At 40.3% G+C, this 17576-nt stretch overlaps 1 protein-coding gene across 2 annotated transcripts; it reads left to right on the top strand.

Annotated features, from left to right (window-relative positions):
- Positions 1 to 3280: 3280 nt before the first annotated feature.
- Positions 3281 to 14688, top strand: kdf1b (keratinocyte differentiation factor 1b). Of its 2 annotated transcripts, none has more exons than XM_042745221.1 (4): positions 3281 to 3410; positions 4691 to 5626; positions 11079 to 11147; positions 13301 to 14688. In XM_042745221.1, the coding sequence occupies exons 2-4, from the start codon at positions 4768 to 4770 to the stop codon at positions 13378 to 13380; spliced, it is 1008 nt and encodes a 335-aa protein (XP_042601155.1). In that variant the 5' UTR covers positions 3281 to 3410; positions 4691 to 4767; the 3' UTR covers positions 13381 to 14688. The 2 variants fall into 2 exon arrangements, with proteins under 2 accessions (XP_042601155.1, XP_042601154.1); XM_042745220.1 differs by lacking the exon at positions 3281 to 3410 and adding an exon at positions 3418 to 3632 and having other exon boundaries at positions 13301 to 14684.
- Positions 14689 to 17576: the final 2888 nt, after the last annotated feature.

The raw sequence follows: 17576 nt of genomic DNA, 5'->3' as shown, positions 1-17576 counted from the left end.
GTTGTTTATTTATTTGTAGGCTTTTTTGTTTTTTTGGTCACTTATGTTTTTACCAGGCTATTTGTCCAGTCGGGCAAGTAAAACAAAAACATTTTAAACTAGCTAGAAGGCTGATCAGCTGTAGCTTGACCTATATTATTATTATTGTTGTTGTTGTTGTTGTTGTTGTTGTTATTGAAAACATTAATAGTTAGACCTGTATTCTGCTACTGCGATTCTCTCTGATGAAGCAGTAATCTTCGGTCTGTCCAATGTTTGTAAGCAGTCATTATGTCCGTCAGACTTAAGATATTTTAGCGGTATGTGAAATTTAGCTTTAATAATTAAACGAAAATAAGCTGGAATTAACAACGAAAACATCTGTTTGTCATAATTATCCTTTAGTCAATCTTATCTCCATCATTCACCGCTGGCATGTTTCCTCTTTTCCTCCTTTTCTTGCTTTTTTCCGCTTCTGGATGCCTGAAGGATAAGTCCTCTTCGTGTTTAAATTAGCAAATGTACGATTAAGCGCTGTGCCAGTTTGAAAACGGCGGCAAGCACATCCAGCGTGACGCGAGAGGGGTCCTCCTAGGGGGGATGCAGATATATTGCTCCATGTTATATTAATAATGACATTTCTGATTGTTCAAATGGTCAGCTGTCGGGGGCCCCTTCAAAAATTTGAACCCAACTAGAAAACAAATTGTATCACTACTCCTCTGGTTGTGTGCTGCACAGTACTTCATGTAGGAGCTGCCAACTATTTCAGTGCAGTCAGTGGCATTTGAAACCAAAGTCTCAATACCAGTTTCAGTATTGCAGAAATATTAACACCAGTATTAATGTTTAATCACTATTGCATAATAAACAGCAGCAGTTTTGTGTGTGTGGGGGTGAGAAGTTACAGTTTTTGCCCGTTGATTGAACACTATAGACACATGCTTAAACCAAAGTAACATAACTTGAAGTTGTTGTTACTATACCTTTAAGTGTAACCATAAAGTGTAACCATACCTTAAACAAAAGCGCTGATTTGCACTTTAGTTGTAATTCTATAACACACTTGCTCCTTTCTGCAACAAACTTGCTCCTAGACACTACACACTATTTCATATATAAGACACTTAGTTCAAAAATGAAATCTCAGGGTACCGTTGGGAAAACACATCTATTCAAAATACAACACACATTGGTTAATTGAAAGACGTTGACACACACCTGGAAACACTTACTTACAAAACTGAACACCAATCAGCCAGCTACAAAGGTCTCAGTTAAGCCATTTTGAGAACTTTGCAAGCATGGAGGCAGGGAGAGCTAGAGGAAGAGGAGGATGTGGGGAAGAGGCCACGCAAGGACCATTATTTCGGATGACATGAGAGCAACTTTGGTGGACCATGTCATAAGCCATGGCCTGACTATGAGGTAAGCTGGGCAGAGAGTCCATCCTAATCTAAGCCGTTTCACAGTTTCATCCATAATAAGGACATTCCGACTGGAAAACAGGTATGTTTTCAACTCTCTACTCTACTCAGACTGTATCTAGAGTATTTACAGTACTGTACCATTTCACATTACTGTATCACATCATTGTATTCCAGGGTGGTTAATGCTCCTTTTCCAACAAAAGTGGTAGTTTTGTGAAACATACCGTGATAACATGTTGAGATGTTTCAGTACTGTGTATGGTAAATACAGTAAAGTTCAGTATACACAGTACTGTAAAAAAGCAAACAAGAACAATTTGTTGTTGCATTTTTCTACAGTATGGCTAGAAGACCTACTGAGGGGGACGCCAACGCCTGTTCACCTAACAGCAGGAACTTTTCATAGTGAACCTAGTCAGAGCAAACAATGCAATCCGTCTCCACCAGCTACAGCAACAAATACTTGCAGATAGGCAAGTATTCAAACATAAATCGAGTAAGGATTACAACTATCAGACGCATCTTGGTAAAGCACAACATGACCATGAAGCAATTGTACAGGGTCCCATCTGAGAGGAACAGTGTCAGGGTCAAAGAACTTCGACATGAATATGTACAGGTAAGTGTTTCAGTCCTTTAAATTTACAGTAAAGAATGGATGCAGTCCAGGAACAGATGGATATGTACCACTGGATTAGTACCACATAGATGCATTCAGAAAGCTACACCGGTACCTGTGTGGTGGGGTGGGTCGGTTCTGTATATGTAGTAGTGTAAGTGAGTGCTTTGAGTAAAGCCATCCACAATATGTATTTTTTGTTACAGAGAATCTTGGACATGGATGGAGCTGCCCAGCCGCATGAATGTATTTACATTGACGAGGCTGGATTCAACCTTAGCAAAAACAGACGACGGGGACGTAATATAATTGGCCAAAGGGCAATTTTGTACGTCCCGGGGCAGTGCGGGGGAAATATCACATTGTGTGCTGCCATAAGTCTTCGAGGCCTACTGCACCATCATGCCAAACCAGGTCCCTATAATGCGCAACACATCACATGTCTAGATGCACTTCATGATGCAGTTGGACATGGACCAGAGCAGCCCAGGTTTGTTGTCTGGGATAATGTTAGTTTCCATCGGGCTGCTCTGGTCCAGACCTAGTTCACCAACCATGATCACTTTGAATATTTTCCCCGATGCTTAGCGAGAGAAGACATTGCTTGTGATGTTGATAAGATCCTGTGGCCAGACCCCAACAGACGGCAGGATCCATAAGCCCACTTGCGCACAACTGTGTTTTTCTGTGTTTACAGTAGTGTATTGTTTTGTTTTTGATTTAACTGAATTTCCTGTACTGTAAAATATATACTAATGTAATGATTTTGAAATCAGTATTTCATTTTCTGGTTGTGAAAACATGCCCTCTGTGGAACTGAATAAAAACATTGAAAACAAAACACTGCAGTTTTATATATATAGTAGACTAGTGTGTTGCTGCTGATCTGAAAGTGTATTCATATGATGCAAGTGGGTATCATTTTGTCATCAGAGTGACATTTTGACAGAGGATTGTTAGGTTTTGATAGCAGAGTTTCAATTTGACAGATGTGAATGGTTTATTTACCAGTGTTGGGTCTTATTTGCTTGTATGTAGAGTTTTGACACAATGAGCCAAATTTAGCAAAACGTGTGTAAGCAATAGGCAAAAACTGTAATTCACTGTTAGAAACCTCCATGGTGTCTGAGGAACAATGACGCCATCTGTTGGTTGAACATCTCGCTACTAGGTTCACTGTCCATGCATCATATTAAAATGTAGATAAACTATGCTACCCGGCAAAAAAAAAAAAAAAAAAAAAAAAGCTTTTCATTTACGTATGGCTTTGGTTGCAAACGTCAGCTGATGTGACTGACCGTCCATGAAAGGTGGCTGGACTTGCTGTTTGCGCGTGACGTCACCCGTGTCCATGTCCTGAGCTGATGTACCTGTTGGTTCAGGTAGGTGTACCTGCGTGCGTTCATATAAGCGGGAGCCACGAGCGTGCAGGTCCGATCCTTTCCCTTCACTGCTCGCTCTTTGTAATTCAATTTAAAGGTAGTTTATTGAGCACCGAAGGAATATTTGTGGACTGATAAGTCAAATCGAGGTCGATCGACCTTTTTGTGCTCTCCGGACTTCCGGCAGAAACTCGTCAGACTGCGACATTTCCCCCATATGGTGTGAGTAGAGTCCAACAATGACAAACTTTGTTCTTTCTTTATTAACGTTGCTCCTTATGATCGTCTGGCTTATTTTAAATGTTTTCCGCTGTGGTAAACTAGTTCACTAGTTGGTCTGTTTCTAAAAGCCGCATGGCTGTGATTTGACTGCCTTTTTTTTTTTTTTTTTTTTTTTTTTTTTTTTTTTTTTTTTTTGCGGCAAAACCGCGGTATGTTTTTTGGGGACAGTGTGAACTTTGTAGCTTTTCCGAGTTTGTAAATAATCAGAAGCGGCCTTAAAATAGATATGTCTAAAATGTTTATTGAATGTCTTCAAACCTAGTAAAGACAGCTTTTAATGGTTCCAGAAGTGTCGAAAAACATACTCAATATTTCGAAATGCAAAACACTAATCAACTATTTCCTTGATGGTGTGTGTTTTTTTTTTTTTTTTCAAATTGCGTAAGTGTAAATAATAATAATAATAATAATAATAAATACGTGTCTCTGATATACAATCTAAAATATAATCTGTTATTTATTGATTGTTAGATTTTGAAAATCTTAATATAAATATTTAAAATAACTAATTGTGACAGATTTATACTGTTCAGAGTGATGTGTGGAGTTTCCCAGAATTATATTGTCCTCAAAACCTTGGTATGCGTGTTGCATTAGGCTAACCGAGACTTGTCATAAGACTTGCATATCGCTCTTTTGTTGATTTTGATTGCTTCCATTGTCCTCATTTATAAGTCACTTTGGATAAAAGCCTAAACGTATTGTATTTTTAAAATGTGTAGTTTTTTTTTTTTTACTGTACGCAAGTTATTTCCTTTTTATAAGGCTTTAGTTGACAATCTTTTATTGAGGTGAAAGTTTTACTTTCACTATCATATTAACAATGACGACAGGCAAGAAAGCAAACACAAAACAGCTCCTAAACTGGTTGGTTTGCTGCATCTAGGGAAATTTGGGACAACTCGCTGCAGTTTTGTTACCGAGGCTGCTTACAAGTGAAAGGCAAAACCTTCATCTCCTCCCAGTTTTCTCCTATTATGTCTCTTTGTCTTTAACAGACCCTGAGGCCTCAGTCCAGCGTCAGGGAACAGTAGAAACAGCCACCAGAGGAGGGTCTGGGCCGAGTGTTGTCCCTATGGAGAGCACCCCGTCCTGGACCAGTGGTCCCACTGATGAAGGGCCATACCGAGAGCGCTCCGTCGACCCCGTGGAGATTAAGATCCAGCACTTCGGAGTGAGGCACAAAGTCAACAAGGATGCCAACGGCAATATGACTGGGCCGGAGACCGTAAGCTTTCTCCCCGTCAAAGAAGAGCCCGTCTCTGGGACGTATATGTGCGGACCGTGCGCTTCTGTGAGTAGCTGCAGGAAGCTCTTTTGTAGCGTTTTGACTTGTGGACTGTACCGCGTGTGCCGGCGCTTGCCCTGTCTCGTTTCGAGCGAAAGCTCAGCTCCCAAAGCGCCGGTGGAGATCCAGTCAAGTCCTCCACAGGCTGAGAACGGCTTCTATTCCGACATCTGCATTGGTGGCGTCAAAGTGGACACGTCCGTCATTGAAGAAGATATAGATCACATGTCGTTTTCCACTTCCAAACTGGAGATGGACAGTCCGATTTACTTCAGTAGCTTACCGGAGGATGACTTAATCAACGGCAGCGGGATGGAAGACGTGGACAAACTCATCACCCAGAAGCTCATGGAGGTCTTCTCTGAGTTTGAGATCAACGAGCTGGCCAAGTGCACCACGGACTCCATGTTCCTGCGGCGTTCCCGGGAGATCAGTCAGCTGATCTCGGATATCGTGGAGGAGCACAACATGGAGGAGCAGGAGGCCGAGTGCAGGCTGGTGCGAGAGATCATCCGCATCAGCACACGCAAGAGTAAGAAGAAGCCACAGGTCAGGCCCCAGGAGCTGCAGCGGGACAGCGGCAATGACACCTGGAACAGCAAGAGGAACAGCCAGAAGAGCAGCTTCAACTCCATGAGCGATGGAAGTGAGTGGCAACCACGTTTCTGTCTTTTCCTCACGATCTACTCTAGTGAAAAACAGGGCTTGGAAAATAAATCGATGCATCGCGAATCAAGAAATGACTGAGATTTTCTGAATGCATCGCGATTCTTTCTCGAGTCGAAGCTTAGTTTTGAACAGCAGATCAACATTATTCTTCAAAAATGTAGACCTAACCCTATTCCTACCCCTAAACCTAACCCCACCCATAATTTATCCCTAAAATCAGAGGGAAATGATGATTGAACAACAATAATGTAGAAGCATGTAACTGGTTGTAAGGTTAAATTGATATTTCCTGTTAACTTATCCCTCAGTTCTGATTGGTTAATTTGAATGTTGACCCAGGAACATGTTGCTCTTGGTAAAATTAGATTAGATTAGATTAGATTCAACTTTATTGTCATTATGCAGAGTACAAGTACAGAGCTAATGAAATGCAGTTAGCATCTAACCAGAAGTGCAAGAATATAGTGTTTTATATACATAAAAGTGCAAAATAAGTGAAGCTATGATTTTACAGAATGTACAGTGGGGTTGCTATATAAAGTATTGAGCAGAGTATATACAGAATATAAATAGGAATGCAGTGTAGGATTGCATGTACATTATGAACAGAGCAATGTAGGATTATATATACACATTATGAACAGCAGCATCGTGAGAACAGTGGTAATAAATACAGTTGGATGAGTGTGAAAAAGTATTGTTAAAATGAATTCTATGCAAAAACAGTAGTGCAATTATATTTTTATAGAATAGTTTACTGTGCTTTGTACAGTAACAACTAGTTTACAGTGCGATAACTAGAACAGTGTGCAGCAAAATATGAGTAGTGCAATTACATGTATGTAAAGTACTTTGACCAGTGCAGTAATAAAGTAATACGGCAGGTGCCGGTTAGATTGTTGGTGTGGCGTTCAGAAGGGTCACGGCCTCGGGAAGAAGCTCTTCCTGAGCCTGCTAGTCCGAGAGCGTAGGCTCCTGTAACGTCTGCCGGATGGAAGGAGAGTGAAAAATTCCATGGTTAGGGTGAGAGGCATCCTTGATGATGTTTCTTGCCCTGCCCAGACAGCGCTTCTGATAGATGTTCTCAATGGAAGTTAACTGGGTGCCGGTGATCCGTTGAGCAGTTTTCACCACTGGCTGGAGTGCTTTGCAGTCAGATGCGGAGCAATTGCCGTACCATACTGAGATGCAGTTTTGTGAGTATGCTCTCAATGGTACAGCGGTAGAATTCAACAAGGATCATGGGACTCAGGTGAACTTTCTTAAGGCTACATAAGAAGTAAAGGCGCTGCTGTGCCTTTTTGACCAGGGTGGAGGTGTTATGGGACCAGGTGAGGTCATCAGAGATGTGGATGCCAAGGAACTTGAAACTTGACACACGCTCCACTACAGCTCCGTTGATGTAGATGGGTGTGTGTGCATGACTCCTAGTCCGCCTGAAGTCCACAATGATCTCCTTTGTCTTCTGGGTGTTTAGTTCCAGATTGTTGGTGGCACACCACACAGCTAGGTGCTGCACCTCATCCCTGTAGGCTGACTCATCGTCGTCCTTGATCAGACCTACCACCGTGGTGTCATCTGCAAATTTGATTATGGTGTTGGAGCCATAAACAGGAACGCAGTCATGGGTGAATAGGGAGTACAGGAGAGGGCTCAGTACGCAGCCCTGTGGCACGCCGGTGTTCAGGGTGATGATGGAGGAGGAGAGATTTATCTAATTTAACAGACTGAGGTCTGTTAGTCAAAAAGTCAGAAATCCAGTTGCAGATGGATGTGCTGATTCCAAGCTGGCTGAGCTTGGAGATCAGCTTGGGAGGGATTACAGTATTAAATGCAGAACTGAAATCAATGAACAGCATTCTCACATGTGTGTTTTTGACTGTCCAGGTGGGTGAGGGCAGAGTGAAGTGCCGTTGAGATGGCGTCCTCTGTTGATCTATTGCAGCGATAAGCAAATTGAAATGGGTCTAGTGTAGCAGGGAGACAGGATTTTAAGTGGGATGCAATCAGCCTTTCAAAGCACTTGGCAATGATGGGGGTGAGTGCAACGGGACGGAAGTCGTTAGGTACCGAGGCAGTGGAGTGTTGTCGGTACTGGTACGATGGTGGAGGTTTTGAAGATAGTGGGGGACAGTTGTTTGGGCCAGGGACAGATTGAAAATGTCCGTGAAGACCTCAGCCAGCTGCTCCGCACAGGCTTTAAGCACACGACCAGGTATTCCGTCAGAGCCAGCTGCCTTCCGTGCATTCATCTTACACAGAGTGGAGTAAACAGCTGAGGTGGAGAGTGTGAGGGGCAGTTCACTGGATTGATGCTCAGCTTTGAGTGAGATCTCCTTATTATTTTTTTATCAAAACGAGCATAAAAGTGATTGAGCTCGTCAGGGAGGGAGGCAGTGCTGGAGGGGGGCACAGTGTTAGGTGGTTTGTAGTCTGTGATAGATTGTAAGCCTTGCCACATACGCCGGGGGTCTGAAGAATTGAAGTGTTCTTCAATCCTCTGTTTATGTGCGAGTTTGGCCTGGCAGATACCCTTCCTCAGGTTGGCTCTGGCTGAGCTGTAAGCCTCCCGGTCTCCAGACCTGAAGGCTGCATCTCTTGCTCTGAGCAGGAGGCGAACCTCTCTGTTCATCCAGGGCTTCTGATTGGGGAAAATTTTTATTTTTTTGTGTGTGGTCACTCTGCCCACACATCTGTTGATGTGCTCCAAGACAGAGTTGGTGTAAATGTCAATGTTAATTTGAGAGTCTGTGGTGGCCTGGGCAGCAAACTCACTCCAGTCTGTGTGCTGGAATTGATGTTGAAGAGTGGAGTCAGCACCTTCCAGCCAGATTTTAACAGTCCTTTTTGTAGGTTTCACACATTTGATGACTGGGGTGTACATGGGGAGCAGGAACAAAGAGAGGTGGTCAGACTGACCCAGGTGGGGGAGGGGTGTGACTTTGTAGGCATCAGTCACATTAGTATAAACGTGGTCCAATGTTTTTATGTCCCCTTGTAGTGCAGGAGACATTTTGGTGAAATTTAGGGAGAACAGATCTTAAAGTGCAGTGATTAAAGTCCCCAGCAACAATAATAGGCTCCATCCGGGTGCAGGGTTTGTAACTTGCTAATAGCAGCACAAAGTTCTTTCATAGCCACGTTAGCATTAGCATCCGAGGTACATAAACTGCAGCAGCAATAATGCAAGTAAACTCACGTGGTAGATAGAATGGCCTGCACTTGATAATCAGGAACTCCAGATCAGCAGAGCAGTAGGTATCAACAATGACAGAGTCTGTGCACCATGATTTGTTTACATAAATGCATACTCCACCACCCTTGTTTTTTACCAGAGGTTTCTGCTACTCTGTCAGCCCTGAAGAAAGAGCGTCCATCCATATGCATCACGCTGTTTGGGACATCGTTGCAGAGCCATGTTTTCAGTGAAAAACATAACATTACAGTCCATAAGCCATTTCTGTGTGAGGGTCCAGATCTTTAATTCGTCCATCTTGTTCATCAGAGACCGTACATTGGCAAGGAAGATGCTGGGCAGAGAGCTGGTCGATGTGGATTTAGCCTTAGCTTAGCACGCAGCCCTCCACGCATTCCCCGTCTTTGTTTACGGTCTCGACGCCGACGCCGAGCACTTCCGGTCGGTGCGAGTGATCCGCTTGTCCGCGGTGATCTCAGTAGCTCCGGCGGGAGTTCGCTGAAGTCGAAAGGATGGTCTAAAACTACGTTGGAACACCGTTTGTTGATGTCCAAAAGTGACTGTTTACTATAGCTGTAGTTCGCATAACTGAATCGCGCGAACACGAATGAAATAACCAGGTAAATTAACACTATTATCCGAAATCTGGTAAGACGCTGAGCCTCGCGATGTGTTCGCGCCGCCATCTTGATCTTGATATATAATCTTGATATAAAATCACGTTCACTGTGAAATTACATGACTAGCAAGCTCTTCAGCGTTTGAGTGTGTGGTTAAAAACTAGATCAGAGTGCAATCTGCTGTTAAAAACTAAGCTCAGAATCGACTCCGGAGAGAATCGCGATGCATTTGGAAGATCTCAGAATTGATCCACGAATCGATTCTGCATCGATTTATCGTCACAGCTCTAATAAAGTAATATACATAAAATACATTTATTTCATACTGAGTATTGCTCAAATCTATTAACACATCTGCTGACATTATGCTCTAGACTTACTGATATAAAAATGATAATTAACTCTTTCCCTGCCAAACATGGAATTTTCCGGGTTTCTGCATTCTCTCTGTTATACGCTCGGGGTGCTGTTACGGATCTCCTGAATGAGTCTAGAATCACTCGATCAAAGGCACCGGCGAGGAAGCTGCAGAAACGAGAGATCGCATTTATGCATATGAAAAATAATGCGATAATCAACACTAATCGCATATAAATGGAAACTGGCTAATGTTACCGAGTGAAATGTCGAGCCAAGAAGTGGCAAAGGACTGGACAAGCTTTGGGGTGCTCATGGAAGCGATCTACTGCATCTGTGCTTTGATCTTCATACCAAATATGATCCAGATGGAGTATTTGATAAAAAATGTTATGCTCAAAATGTTTTTTTTTTTTTTTTTTTTAATGAAACCTACCAACCCAATCTCACAGCATTTTGTACATATTTTGGCTAATTCATACGAATTTGTACATCCTCACTCACACAAATTCATACGATTTCTAAATTGTACGTATTTTACAAGTTGCACTATTCTTATGAATATGTACGAATGACCTACACCTTACCCCGCCCCTAAACCTACCTGCCACTGGGGTCTAGACAAATCATACAAAATTGTACATGTGAGGTCGTACAAATTCGTATGAATTATCCACGAATTGGTCGTGAGATAGCTTGAACCTACCAACATTCAAGTGTTGATTAAGAAAAGAATGCTTGTCGGAGCCACTAGCCTCGTGGTTAGTACCTCGACATACAGTGCAGCTGTGTTCATGGTGACCCGAGTTCGATTCCCGCCTCGAGGTCCTTTGCCGATCCTGCTCCCCTCTCTCCACCCACTGCTCTCCTGTCGTCACTCTACTGTCCTGTCTAAATAAGAAAGGCATAAAAGGCCAAAAAGAATGCTTGAAGCTAGAGTGAAACAGAAACTGGCCCTTAGCGAACATTAAACTTTCGGTATCATTTACACACATTTCTCTCCTAACTTTAGTGGAACACAAAAGGGCTTTTTTTTTCTTATATACCTTTAAAAGTGAATGGTTTCAGATGCTGTCACGCTCTGAACTTTCAGTGTGTCATAGTTCTTGTTGGCAGCTGTTTTTAGAAAGCAAGATTGAGTCAGTAACACTGTTTATCTATATTAGTGTCCTGAATGCACCTGGAAATCACTGCATGCCATGTGTTGCATATAGTCACATCTGGATAAGTAAATAAACCATTTGTTCTGTCTTTAGAGTTGCAGATTTCAATGGAGAGGTCAGATGACATTGAAGCCAGGAAGTTACGCAACAACAGTAGCCGGTGTAAGTAAAGTATTTGATTTTATGAGACATTTGTTTTTACTTAAAACACAAAACTGTGATTGATTATGGCAATATGAAAACATGTATAGGATGCATTTCACCCCCAAAACTATTTTAATGACAGTTAAAATTCTCATGATGTATGAATGCGATTTGAATATTTGTATTTCAGTAATACACATCTGTTCTGTTCAAGAAACATTTTTTACATTTTAATAATAATAAGCACTATTACTGTTTACTCTATTCTTGATCGGATAAATGCATAAGGGTCTTCTTTCAAAAGCATTAATGTATCGTACAGAGCCCAAACATTTGAACGGTAATGTACATTACAAAATATAATTTCACATTACAGTAATGTGAATGAGAATTAACGATAGTGAGAATTCTTATAAAATATCATAAAAATAATATTGCAATGCAATGCAAAAAATCACAATGGTTCTAAAATGCTTTTTTTTTTACCTGCAAAATATATTTTTTTATTTCTGTTGTTTGATTTTGGGGTGAAATATGACCTGGACTTTCATGAGATTCACCCGCAGTTTGTTTTGCCTAAAACAAAGCAAAGTCCTCTTGCTAATGTGGTTAGCTATCAGCTGAGCGCCGCTCCCTGCATGTATTGAAGGCTGTTGAGTGGCTGCATCGGCTCTGGAAGAATGCGAGGGGTGTGTGGGTTTGTGATGTAACCAACCACATTGCCACAAACAATGCTCTCTTGTCTGGCAGCCATCTGATCGCTTACACTCCTCTGAATTTGAATGTCTCTCTTTTCCTCATCAGCGGTGGTTTATCCCTCCCGCTCTGTTTGCTTGATGTTGTTTTCATGCTCTACAATGTTGGCAAGCAACAGCTGGATTTTTTGCCTTTATGCCTTTTATAGAAACATTTGTGGGAACGTGAAGTTAAGAGTATGATAATGTTCAGCATGTTGTTCTGAGAGCATAGATTTTTCACTTGCTTTCTAGGTACCATTTTAAAATATTTGTGTCTTTCCGCTTATACTGCTTTCTTCTCTCTCTCTCTCTCTCTGTCTTCATAATCGTGTAATCATAGTCGCCTCCAAAAACAAGCTGGCTGTGTTTTCCTGCTGTGTTTTTAAGACTATGTAAATATCCTCTTCACATGTGAAATGAGATTCAAATGCAGTGAGTTGAAAGCTTATTCACAGGCTATGCGTTTTCTGTTCGGGTCAACTCTTGTGAAAAACAAATACACTTTAACATACTTTTAAAAACAGAAATAATGTACTTTACATGATTAAACTCGAGTGAACCAATATAATGTTTTCTGACACTTAATTGCATGTTATTTACAAATGAATTAAACATACTAATGTATATTAAGTGCAGTTAGTTGAACTTAGAGTGATCATTTGACCTTTGACTTATCTTCATTTGTAATTTCATAATTCTGTTGTCTTTGAAATATGGTTGAAATGTACTGCTGAATGCACTGATAAACCTTTTTACATGTTGTGATGAAGTTGCACTTTTTTTAGTGCATTTAAATTATTTTAACGTTTGATGTAATAGTGAATAACATGATACAGTTAAAATCAAGTACTTCACATGCGTAGCTTTAGTCAACGCATCAAAATAAATGTACTTTAAAGCACGGTAAAAGATTATTTAAAAGTGCTTTAAAGTGGAGCTAAAAGTATAAGTTTACCCAAGTACACTAATTGGGCTTTTATTTTGTTAAAATTGTATTACCTGCAAGTCCAGTGTTTTGAAAATATACTTTTTACGATTTTAAGTACACTACACGTGCACATAAAGTACAATTACTTGCTCTTCTTTTTTTCTTTCATAAGGGAAGTGTAGTTCATAACTGCCTCTAACAGTCTCTTTGTAGAACCACATTACATTGTGAAGGATTTATGATTCATAAAACAAACAGGAATAAAACAATATGCAGAGCAGCGGGAACAGCACATGGTTTGGTGAACTTTAATCTATTCAGTCTTCTCTCTACTTTACGTTTCCATAACTGGACTCTTGTACAAATCATTGTTCAGGAATCTAGATTTGATCTGTGACCTCCGAAATCTAGGATTTCAGAATGAGCTCTGTTCTGTTTCTCATGATTTAACTCCTGTGAGATGAAATCACACATTAATTTGAATCTTTTATTTCCTTTCCCTGCAGCGTTCTCTCCGAGTTTGCAGGAAACCGCTGTGCGGATCACGTCGGACACTCCTTTACTCCCCAGCAGCATACGAGCGTGAAAGTGTCCCGTCAGACAAGCATCATTTTCATTTCCACACATCCATAAACGATGAATACTTGTGAAGAATATGTCCTCTGGCTTGGAGTCAGTGGGTGATTTTGAAGTATACCCCTAAAAATTGTGATTTCATGGGTAGTTTTTTAGCATATCTGAAATGGTAGGTGTATTTATACATCAGTTTCATGTTTTCATCTTAACATTGCTGTCCAGAAGATATAAGCCAGCAAATGACTCGCTGAGAATGAAGAACGAGAAACCGTCTGACCTCTTTATTGCCAACAGATGCACATATACTGTAGGAGCAATATGGCCACAATGGGCCTGATTCTTTCATAATGATTTAACTTTCCATGCATTTCTGCCTTTTCAAGAAATATTTCTCTGTCATTTATTAACTCTCATGCCATTCCAAAATCGTATATTTTTCCTTATTTGATAAAACACAAGTGGTGAATTTGTGAGGAATATCCTGGCCGCTCTTCAGTATATTGAAACTCTCACAAAGCACATACAAAACACTATGGCTTTTGAAGACTTGTGATGTAGCGAATAAGTAATATAGACTACTTTTTAATGGTATCCCTAAAGATTGGCCAGAATATTGTTCAGAAAACTCAGCTTTGTTGCACTGAAGAAACAAAGGACGTTTTCGTTTGTAAATTTTTGACTTTTGAATAGTGAGCTGTTCCTTTACTGCTGAGATGAAGAATGTATTGGTCAAATGTTGGCACTTGAGTGAAAGTTTGGCTGTGTGAAGTTTGTTGGACCAAACAAAATGCTTTGAGCCAGAATGAATGTGGAAGAGTTTTAAATGGGCCTGGATGCTTATTTAAACGTCCACAGAAACAACTTATGCACTTGCCATATGCAAAATCTAGGATAGCATCTAATCAGTGCTTTATTTTCATGTATATTTTAATGCTGCAAGAGTAATTTGTTAGGAAAGAATGTTTTCTTATGTAAGACTGCTATGTTTGCTTAATAATAAAATCTGTTGCATGGTAAACATGGGTTAAAACAATAGATTTCATGTTACATAGTGTGCATGTTTTACTCAGAGACCTGGTAAAAGCTCTATGCAAACTGATTTTGTGCATGTGGCTTCAGTGAAGATGCCAGCAGAGTAAATGCACTGTGTTCAATCAAATGCACTAACATTCACATTCTACTCTAATGCATCTGAAGTATGCAAATAAAGACATTTTTCCCATCATACATACTGCGGCACAGGTGAGGCTGGAAACAATGCCAAAACACAACTATTTAAATGATGATTCATAGGACACAAGGTCACAATCAGTGTGTAAATGCTGCAATACAGCATGCTTCGTATATCGAAACCATAAAACCGCCAGAGAATACCAGGAAATTGTTGAGCAGAAAGTGATATTTGCTTAAGGAGAAAGGGCAGAGGAATATGTGGTTCAACAAACACTTGAAACTGATCCTTTGTATCGCATCTGACACTTTTGGATTCATAGACTTTAAGTTTCTGCCTTACGGTTAAATGCAGTGAAAGTGTCATGTTTGAACAACACTTACGAATCACACTGCCTGTGATCAAATGGATTAGCAGTGCTGCAGGCAGTTATGGAAAAATGGTTTTGGAGGGGTTATTTGCACTTTGTGCAATAATGGTTTACTGAAGAAGCCTATTGATACTTAAACAATCAGTCAGGGTGTCAGAAGAGTTGTTAAAATACGTCATCCACCTTGTGTGTGTGTGATTTATGAAGTGTTTATCTATGAATTTATCATAAAATGCACCATGCAGCTGGTGTATTATTTACAAAGGCTTTATGATATATGCAACATCTGCATTATGACTAGTTTCATACTACACTCTTAAAAATAAAGCTGCTTTACTGCCACTGACCTTTAACACCTGTGGAACATTTCCATTGCATTTAGAATTGAAAAGGGTTCTTTGGATTCTTAAAATGCTCTACACAATGACAGAAAACATTCTTTTTTAGAACCAAAAGGTTCTTTTATTGCATCGCTGTGAAAACCCCCTTTGGAGCCTTTATTTTTTAAGAGTGTAACTCGTGTTTTTGACATTTCTAGTCACACTGTCTCTTGATATGTGCACTTATCATAGGTAGCCTTTCAGTCTAACCTACACAGACCAGAGCAGTGTTTATAGCACTTTCACCACAACCCATTCGCTTCTTGACTCTTAACCTACATACACCGGTCCATAAACCACAGCAACATGACCTTACGCAACCCTGCAGGCAGTGTCTGTTTAGACCACAGTAATGGTTATGTGGTTGTCATTTAATCGTGTTCTGTGTTAGTCAATCATTTATGAATCAGTCTGACTCCGTCTGTCATTTGTTCAATATCAAATAAGTCTAGACGTGATTAAGCATAATACTCTCATTGGCGTACAGTGTATGTACTGTTGCTGCTGTATCAGTTTAACAACTATCCACCCTTGTTTAATGAAGCCTCCTCGGGGGCTTTTGCAGGGGAATACAGGGTAATTTGTGTGTTTGTCAAACGTTTCTACATCCAGGATGTCTCTGAATCATCAGGTGTATGATTCATCTACTCCACATTGTTTAGGTAGCATCGAAACTCAAGCTTGTCATACCTGAGGGGAAATACTGAGACATATGATGCTTTCTGTGTGTATTTGTACATGTAGCTGGGGGAAATTGTGTACATGAATAATATAAGAAGTCTAAGAACATTTTATTAGTTGAATTAAGATGTTTGAGCAGTACTATAAGCCTGAAGACATGATTTTGTCTGCTCATCTGCACAGAGCTCTGACAACAGCAAACAAACACAACAGGTTTGACAAGCTCTTGTCACAGATGGGGAATAACAACACTGCTTCATATCGGTGCTCAACAGAGAGGAGCTCAGAGCTCTTTTAAAGGAACAGCTCACACAGAAATGGAAACTGTCCTCACCCTCAGGGCAACAAAAATGTTTCCTCAGATTTGAAGAAATGTAGCATTACATCTCTTGTTCACCAGTGGATCCTCTGCAGTGAATGGGTGCCGTCAGAATGAGAGTCCAAACAGCTGATAAAAACATTACAATCATCCACAAGTAACCCACAACACTCCAGTCCATCAGTTAACATCTTATGAGTTGAAAAGCTGCATTTTTGTAAGAAACAGTCCATCTCTGAGACGTTTTTAACATTTAACCATTGTTTGGCAGGGAACGACCAATAGGTGGAGACAAAATATGATGCACAATACACAATTTGTTTTATGAATTTTAGAAACAAAAACTCTTTTACAACAAAAAGTAACAGATATTTTCTATTATAAAAATATAAAAGGTGAATGAAACACACACACACACACACACAGAAACACACACACACAAAGACTCAATTAAGAATATTCTCTGGTCTTTGTTCTCTCCAATGTGAAAAACTCTCCCACTTTGTCACTTTATTCGGCAGACTGCTGCAGGGATGATATTATTTTGTAGGCCAGCCCCCAAGTTCACATCATCACAGGTCCCTCAACAAAAAGACGATAGGATTTTTTCCATTGCCTTTCGGATTATTGCAGAAAATAAGCTCTGAGACCAACAACAATTTCATGATTCTTGCATATTTTGTTCACTGAGATAATATTCACAAATGAACACAGCTTTCAGAAATTTTGAAGCCTACATACAACTGCATTAAAGAGTTGAAACTCTGTCATTAATTACTCACCCTCATGTCGATCTAAACCTTGTAAGACCTTCATTCATCTTCAGAACACAAATTAAGATATTTTTGATGAAATCCGAGAGCTCTCTGACGCTGCATAGACAGCAAGGGTACTACCACGATTAAGGTCCAGAAACAGAACAAGGACTTTGTTAAAATAGTCCATGTGACATCAGCGATTCAACCGTAATTTTATGACGCTACGAGAATAATTTTATGTGCAAAAAAAAACAAACAATAATGATGACATTATTCAACAATTCATCTCCTCCGCGTCACCCTAGCGCCATTTTGGAGAGTATCACATAAGTAAACAAGGTATGCAACATATAAACGCAGATACGTTAGTTTACGTTGTTTACACTTTGATCTGAACGTAAACAATGAATCTGTGTACATGTGTTGCATGCATTGTTTAACAGAGGAGACAAATTGTTGAATAAAGTCAACAATTTGCACACAAAAAGTATTCTCGTAGCTTCATGAAATTACGGTTGAACCGCTGA

The sequence above is a fragment of the Cyprinus carpio genome, chromosome B19 (assembly GCF_018340385.1).
Source record: "Cyprinus carpio isolate SPL01 chromosome B19, ASM1834038v1, whole genome shotgun sequence".
In the NCBI taxonomy this organism is placed as follows: Eukaryota; Metazoa; Chordata; class Actinopteri; order Cypriniformes; family Cyprinidae; genus Cyprinus; species Cyprinus carpio.
The sequence above is the reverse complement of the archived record's forward strand: the minus strand, read 5'-3'. Positions and strand labels throughout refer to the sequence as shown.